Here is an 8,104-nt window from a genome sequence, read left to right on the forward strand (position 1 = left end):
TGGCCAAGTATTAACATCAACAATATAATAATGAGAGTGTCACACACCATTATAAAAATATTAACAAAGGTACTGTGATAAATTGATAACTCATTTGAAATATTTCAATCTTAATAGATACCTTGGGATTTCTCGTTTGTAGTTTTTTTTTTTCTAAGAATGTCTTATAAGAGTTTAAAAACTTACGGTTTGCTTATTATTGTTCCAAACCAAATTTTATGTAGGAAGACTCCATCTACATTCTACACCCTCTTTAATTTTGAAATTGATTTAAATTGTTTTTTTTTTTTTGAAAGAATTAAAATTGAGTACTTTAACCCGTATGTTAGTACTTAGTAATTTGATTTAATATAAAAATGATCCCTTTAATTTGTTTCTCTTTCTGCAAACATTACAATAACCACATACATGCATGAAGTAAGCTAAGCTTAAAATTCAAATGTTTGTCATGGGTCTTCAATTTTTTTTTGCTTATCATAAATTGAAATTGTTTACAACATAAACTAGACAAAGTAATTACCTATTTATGCATGATTTCATGTACTATATTTACTAAGGAGGTATATGTACCCGATACTAGAATCAATATACTAGAACATACAATCACCCAAATATAAATACTCTCCACTAATCTTCTATTAATCTTGGCATTACTTGAAATCTTTAAGTAGCATAAGCATGGAATTGTAAGGGAACCCGTGGCACCTAGTACTGCTCCAGCAAGAGCCATAAGGTAACCGAAGAATGGAAGAGCCAAGGCTACAATAACTTGCGTAGCAACCAAGACTGCTCGAATCACAATCTTGAAGAACACATTCTTCATGTATTTGCTTGGAAACGAACTTTCAGTAGTAATAACCACCGGTTTCAATAGTAATGCGTATTTTACAAGAGGAGTGATCACAGTGACGTAAATAGCAATTTTCGAGCCTATTTTGTGTGTTGGAAGGTTCAATGTTATTTGTGACTCGACTCTTGATCCAAACATCAAGTATCCTAAGATTGCCATCGAAACATATATGAAGGAGGAGAAGGCAAAGGAAAGCAACAAGGCCTTAAAGAAATGATGCTTCTTTTGCATGGAAGTGTATAAAGTAGGAAAAATAGGATGTGAAGTGTAACACAACATGTATAAGCTAATAGCCGTTGGTATTCCTTTCCAATTGAGAAGTGTTGTAGTTTGAGCTTGGTGAAATCCGACACCTTCTAATGCTCCAACCCATATAATTGATCCAAGTACCAAAAGACTAGCTACACAACCAGTGGCAGAGATATACGCAAAAATACTTAAGTTGTCCAACAACACCGTAGGGAGAAGAATTATCGCCATGATTATAATGAAACTTGATTTTCCATCGATTGAAATCCCAAGTGCATGAATTGCCACCCTAGGGAACAAACTATGTAGATTGTCTCCTTCTAAGATTAGGAAACCTGTGGTGGCCATATAGAGGTCTGCATATAAGACTATTGAGACCACAACTTTACCAATTTTACCAAAAGCATGCTCCCCTATGTCCGAATAATGTTTGATGCTTTGATCGGCCTCCATGCACCTCTTTATTAGAAGGCCCGTGTAGGTAACGAAAATGAATATGGTGAAAAGCAGGATTAAACTCAACCAACCTCCCGAGGCTAATGCATAGGGAACTAACAAAACACCATTTCCTGAGCGTAAAAACAAAACAAGAAAAATGAAGTAAATATAATATTTGTTAGAAAGAAATTTGATTAACTCGATTAAGTAAGAATTTCATCAATATATACTAATATGAGCTAGATAAATATATTTATCTGGGGTTTAATAGTCTTTTCAAGTACCAAGAAAGGGGTACATGCGTCTTTTCATGTACTAGTTGAGGGTACATGTGTGATTTCTTCACCAAACAGTAAATGCAAATTGCAAACAGTAATTGAACAACTCACCAAAAGTACTAAATAAATAATTACGTTTTTTCAATATATTTACAGAAATGCCACCAGATTAAATAAAATTCGTTTATCTGACAGATAAATTTGTATTTGTTGTTACTATATACATCAGGAATTGAATTTGTTCTACATTTCAATTTTAAAAATTTTATATCTTAAGAATACACATTGATCAAAATTAACAAATCGAATCACATGTGACATTTTTTTTTCCTCTCATATATTAGAGGATTTATGATACATTATATATATATATTATATATATTTGATTGTAAAATTACTAATAATAAGGTAAAAATTAAAAAAACGGAGAAATAACATCGAACAAGAGATTTAGGAAGCCTATCGATGCATATAGAAAATATCACATCATGTGTATGTTATGCATTACATTGCTTCGTATGAAATATATAGACACAAAGAAGCTAAGATAATAAAAACGGACATTATATTATGAGACGGGGAAAGTATTAATTAGTGCACACGCACGATATTATATGATGAGTGAAAAAAAAAATGGCAAAAGAACTAACCGAGGATGGCGTTGGCACCATTGAAGAAAGTCTTGAAGAAAGAGGTGTTACCCTCTACAAGAGACAGCTCGTTGTTAGCCTCTAACACCTCGAGTGCCGGCGTAGGCGGAGAAGTACTCCCACTGTGTTCACCCTCCATTGCCATATTCTAAGGAGGTTTAAAGTGAGGGAGAAGGAATTGAGATTTGTTAAACTAACTAATGGCCGAATACTATTGCGTAAGTTTTGAGTAGATTTTTTTTATGTATGATAATTAAAGCAATATCTTCTAAAGTAGTTGGTTTTTTTTAGGGATACTTTTGAAGTTAATTAAATACTGATAGAGTGTAGTATTATTATTTCCATGATTTTAAAATGAATGTGTAAGCACAAAATCTGGGAAATATTCTGATGGTGATCGAAAAAGATATATTGTGGACCTTAATATAATATGAAAAATAAATAAGTAAAAGTGTTAAATTGATACTTGAACTCTTCATCTTAAGTCAAGCTTCAAAGTTGACGCCCACTAAATTGACCGAACTTTTGTTTAATTGGAATTCAGAGCTAGTATGAATGTATAATAATTAAGATAATGGGTTCAAATATCTACTTATAGAAAATTTAAGGATGGACATAAATTATAAAGAGAATTATGTATTGGAGCATGGTATAATATAAACTCAATTTAGGATCTGTTCTCTTCGGCTTAATTTCATTTCAGTTTAGGTTTAGTTTAGCTCTAATCAGCTCTGTTTTGTTCATCAGTTCAGCTCTTAGGACTACTCTTAACAATCTATTTAAACCTTTACTTGAATAGGTCCCATAACACATATTTTTAGAAGAAGTTCCTATAACACATTTGAATGTGATAGTTTAATTGATCTTCATAGATCTATTAATATTATTTGTGACGATAAACAAAGCTGTTTTCGAACAATTTGGGAATGAAAATAAATAAATTACCTATTAGATTAGGGGATGGACGCTAATGCACTAATGGTGGATTGAAGTTTGTATAATATTTTATCAATTTAATACTCCCTCCGTTTTTAAATACTTGTTCCATTTCTCCATGTGCGGAGTTTTAGGAGAAATTGGATAAAGTAATAAAATATGGAGCTAGTGGGGTAGTTGAGAAAATAAAAATTGTAAAAAGCAAAAGTAGTTGAAGAATAAAAGGAGATAGAGTATTATGTTGGGTCCACTAAGTGTGAGAAATGAATTAAATATTAAGAAAGATTTCCAAAAAAAAATGGAGCAAGTATTTAAAAACGGCCGGAAAAAAAAAAACGTGAAGCAAATATTTATAAACGGAGGGAGTATTGCATAAGAATTAATGGAAAAAAAAATTGTAAAGTCAATATTGACTCACACAGCTCATAATGTACAACTGTACTGTTGTACATCCACGCACCCTTTTAGAAGCTTCTCCACAAAATTTGACTACTTTTGTAGTGTGTCCAAAAAAAATTGACTACTTTTGTTTGGCCGCAGACCACTATTATGCTGCTCGTAGTATTAATTACTTTTTTTTTTTTTGAGGAAAGTATTAATTACTTCCTAACTATTAAGAACTTGTTTTATACGGCTTTTTAAGGAAATAGTAAAAAAGTAAAAAAAATAAAAATATTTAAACCTTATTACTAGTGCATGAAAATACGATTATAATCAAATTAGAATATCAAATCAAAATTAGTCCACATTATACCATACTTTAGTGAACCAGAGTATACTAATATTGTTAGTTTGGCAATAATAAGAAGTGTAACAATATTGTTAGAAAGTATTCTCTCCGTCCTCAAAATAAACGTCTCATTTTACGAAAATATGAGTATTATATATATATATATATATATATATATATATATATATATATTTTTTTTTATTAATTAGATACTTAAACAACCCTATACAAAGCTAACCAAGGATTTTTAACAAATAAACTACCACGGAGTAAGATATATACAACTTGCTAAAGTTAACCTTTACTTTAGGAAACTAAGCAAAACAGAATTGACTAATTAAAAAATAATGCCACTATCGAGAAACACGATAACATTAGACTAATTTGTTACACAAATTATTCCCTTAAAATTAAAGTAATTAACCTCATTTTGAGGTGAAATTGTTATTAGGTTGTACAATTTAGTATGATCTGATTAAGCTATTCCACATTAAAAAATTTGCTATACTTTCTTATTCAATTCATTGTTTTTGGCAGCATGTAGTGTGTTGATACAATCAAATAGTATTCTCGCCATCCCTAAATAAATATCTCATTTTACCTAATTATCTATATACAAAATATATTGTTTTTATTATTTAATTTATCCATACCTTATCATTTTTGTAATCCCCTTTTAATTAATTAAACATCACCATCTTAATATTTATATGTACTATTCTCATATAATCAACCAAGCCTATTACTTTTGTGTTAAAAAAAAACAAATAAGACATTTATTTGAAAACGTACCAACAATTGGTTTATTATTGTAGTTTCCTTTGTATACATGACCAATGTGTTTAGTGAATTTAGTCCACAAAATTCTAGGGTGCATGGAATTTATTACTTGCAAAAGAAGTTAGTACTTGAGAATATTCCATATTATGAGTCAAACAATGTAGTATGATAGTAAGCAAATGTTGACAATATTTTCTAGAATGTACGTAATATTGTCAAAGATTTGAAAATCAATACAATCACATGGAATTCCACGTACTTTGTCGGCCTTCTAGAACGATAAATAACACTTCCTTGCAAATGTATACTTCATAATAAGCTAAGCTAAGCTAAGTTTAACTGTTTAAGTGGAATAATTACAGTAAGTTTAAGACTGTAATTATAGTTAATGTTAATTTTTTGAAGCTTCTTAGCAGCTTCATAAAAGAAATACGGAGTAGTTGCTATTGTAAAAAAAAAAAAAATACAAAAATTCAAAAATAAAAAAAATAAAGTGTAGAATAATTAAGATTTAAGAGTGTAATTATACTTAATGTTAATTTTTTTGAAGCTTCTTAGCAGCTTCATAAAAGAAATAGTAGAATATTATACCATCATCATACTCTTACTCTATATATAAGTTCAAAAGGTTTGTTAAAAATTTCCACATAACTTTTGATTCTCTACTTTTATTTCCCTCTTAAATGAGCTTCTAATTAATTATTATATTTTTTACCCTTGATATTTTGAAAGGTAATCCTTCTCTAATATCCCCCCTTTTTCTTTTTTTTTTTTAATAACAAATTTGGAGTTATTTTTTATTTAGGATGGAGTACGTGAAGGTATATACTTGTAATATGGAAATATCATAATTTGATTTTGTATATATTTCTTTTCTTACCTATATTAATTATGTTGCAGGGAATATATTATTCAATCAATAAGAAGAATGGTTGGAGTAAAAACATCCTTGAAATACTTTGTGGTACATTTTTTTTTTCTCTATCATAATTTTTTTTTTTTTTTTTTTTTTTTTGAAATATCATAATTTTTTTTATTCCCTTTTCATATATAGTAGCTAAGTATTAACAGTCCTTGTTCCTTATATATAGGTGGATGCATTTACGAGCTCGCCTTTGAAGGGAAATCCTGCAGTGGTATTATTGTTAGATGAAGAGAAAGATCAAGAATGTTTGCAAGCAATGGCTCAAGAGTTCAACCTGTTAACTTGTTTTGTAACAAAGGTGACAACTTTGAAGGCATCAAAGACTCCTAGATATAACCTTAGATGGTTTGCCCCTGCTTCAGAGGTATCATATTGTACATTCTACATAGTTCAATATTAATCCATTATTTGTAATACTTTGTATGAAACAATTTTGCTTTATTGTTATGATTACTAGGTAAAAATTTGCGGCCATGGAACTATAGCATGCACGCATGCAATATTTTCGACGGGGGTAGTCCAGGGAAATGAGATTGAATTTGACACCCTCTCAGGAGTTTTCTTGGCTAAGAGGATTATAGAGAATAATAGAAGTGGGAGTCATGAAATTTCGAAAAATGATGAAATTTTTCAAAATGGACACAAGAAGTTCTTAATTCAGTTACGTTTTCCTCTATATCCAACCGTTCAACTTGAATCAAATGAGATGAAGTTGGTGCCTCCATCGCTCAAAGGTCCTTCCACATTGAATATAATGAAAATGTCTCGAGAGAACGATCTCATTGTAAGTTCCAAGTCACTTTCAATTCAAACTTAAACAGCAAATGTGCACGTTAGTCACATTAGTCATTGCATAATACTTCAATTCTTATACATAATTTAGAGTTAATCAAGTGTTTATTTTAGGGTAGTAAACTCTAATTTAAGGGTTTATTTTAGTAAACTTTGTTTTTTTGTTTACATAATGAACATTATTATTGGCTCAATTTGAACAATTTGCTATATAGAGCTACCAAAGTCTAAAATCTAAAGCATTAGTATTTAATTTTTCTCTCCTGTGTTATATTATTATTTATACAGGTTGAGTTGATGTCTAGCAAGGATGTAACAGATTATAAACCAAAAATGGATGAAATAAAAAAGTGGCCTGGAAGAGGTGTTGCTATTACAGGATTAGCTCCACCCGAATCCGAATTCGATTTTTTTACACGTTTATTTAGTCCCAATTTCGGAATTGATGAGGTATACATGATTATTTTTCCCCATCATATTATTAATTTACTAAAATTATTTACTCCCTTATTAATTTGCATTATATTACGTTCATATTCGTTATACTAGACCTCCTATATATAAACTAAAATTTTAGCTTATTATAAACTAAGATTTTAGCTAATTAAAAAATGTGGGCATAACGTTGAGCAGGATCAAGTATGCGGGAGTATACATTGTGCAGTGGCGCCATATTGGAGCAAAAAACTTGGAAAATCTCACCTCAAGGCATACATGGTATTTAAATTGAACTAGCTACGTAACAACTAAATTATTTATCCATCGAAATTCAATAGTTACATTGATAAAGTATACGTGTAATTAAATCAACAACATTGACATACATAGTATTTAATGTTTGTTTTGTTGTGTGGGTGACAGGCCTCTCCAAGAGGAGGAATTTTAAGGCTAAATGTAGATACAGATGCACAAAGTGTGCTTATTGCCGGTGAAGCGGTTACCGTTATGGAAGGCTCATTCGTCGCATAGACTTTATTTATTTTTTCTTGAAACCAAGCTGCGAATATCATTAGAGGAGGTCAATTTTCACCAAAGTGATCAAGCTTTGGGGAAACCAGTCGCATAGAGACTTTATCATTATTTATTTTTATTTTGATGTCTTCTTTTATTATTGTTTTTATTTTTAAGCTAGAGAGTTATCTGTATTACGTCCAATAGGTATGTAACAAGAGAGCCCTAATGAATCAATGATAGTATGTACCAGTATGTTCAATGCATTGCAAAACATGAAAGTGCATTAATATATGAATTTATTATGTCAATTAATCATATTATATACTAAAGAATCACCAGGGTTATCTTAGAAGTATACGTGTCACGTCTACATTAAAAAAATTCCTGCTAAAAACCTTTTTAAAAAGAAAAAATTCCTTAAAACATGATAAAAATTGATTTAAAAGAAATACTTCGTAATAATAATACAACCTAAATAATGAGGAGTAGAATATAATAATAACAACTTTAAATAAATAAAAT

The 8,104-nt window shown here is 30.0% G+C and overlaps 2 protein-coding genes across 3 annotated transcripts; one reads left to right on the forward strand and one right to left on the reverse strand.

Annotated features, from left to right (window-relative positions):
* Nucleotides 1-126: 126 nt before the first annotated feature.
* On the reverse strand, nt 127-2,878 carry LOC110685036 (amino acid transporter AVT1I-like). The gene is made up of 2 exons (XM_021861499.1): nt 2,466-2,878; nt 127-1,668 (listed from the first exon to the last, which is right to left on the reverse strand). Exons 1-2 carry the CDS (start codon nt 2,608-2,610, stop codon nt 521-523), a joined length of 1,293 nt encoding a protein of 430 aa, XP_021717191.1. The 5' UTR covers nt 2,611-2,878; the 3' UTR covers nt 127-520.
* A 2,301-nt stretch (nt 2,879-5,179) lies between these two features.
* LOC110684958 (uncharacterized isomerase PA3578-like) lies at nt 5,180-7,938 on the forward strand. 2 transcript variants are annotated; one of them, XM_021861403.1, is made up of 7 exons: nt 5,180-5,643; nt 5,812-5,875; nt 6,003-6,200; nt 6,294-6,620; nt 6,917-7,078; nt 7,262-7,345; nt 7,490-7,938. In XM_021861403.1, the coding sequence occupies exons 2-7, from the start codon at nt 5,840-5,842 to the stop codon at nt 7,595-7,597; spliced, it is 915 nt and encodes a 304-aa protein (XP_021717095.1). In that variant the 5' UTR covers nt 5,180-5,643; nt 5,812-5,839; the 3' UTR covers nt 7,598-7,938. The 2 variants fall into 2 exon arrangements, with proteins under 2 accessions (XP_021717095.1, XP_021717097.1); XM_021861405.1 differs by lacking the exon at nt 5,180-5,643 and having other exon boundaries at nt 5,722-5,875.
* Nucleotides 7,939-8,104: the final 166 nt, after the last annotated feature.

Source organism: Chenopodium quinoa, unplaced genomic scaffold (genome assembly GCF_001683475.1).
Source record: "Chenopodium quinoa cultivar QQ74 unplaced genomic scaffold, ASM168347v1, whole genome shotgun sequence".
NCBI classification, from domain to species: Eukaryota; Viridiplantae; Streptophyta; class Magnoliopsida; order Caryophyllales; family Amaranthaceae; genus Chenopodium; species Chenopodium quinoa.

Coding starts and splice junctions, on each gene's coding strand:
- LOC110685036 (XM_021861499.1), bottom strand. CDS start 2,610: ATGGCAATGGAGGGTGAACACAGTGGGAGTACTTCTCCGCCTACGCCG. Junction 1,669..2,465: donor TGGTGCCAACGCCATCCTCG/GTTAGTTCTTTT, acceptor TTTTACGCTCAG/GAAATGGTGTTTTGTTAGTT.
- LOC110684958 (XM_021861403.1), top strand. CDS start 5,840: ATGGTTGGAGTAAAAACATCCTTGAAATACTTTGTG. Junction 6,621..6,916: donor CTCGAGAGAACGATCTCATT/GTAAGTTCCAAG, acceptor TTATTTATACAG/GTTGAGTTGATGTCTAGCAA. Junction 7,079..7,261: donor CCAATTTCGGAATTGATGAG/GTATACATGATT, acceptor AACGTTGAGCAG/GATCAAGTATGCGGGAGTAT.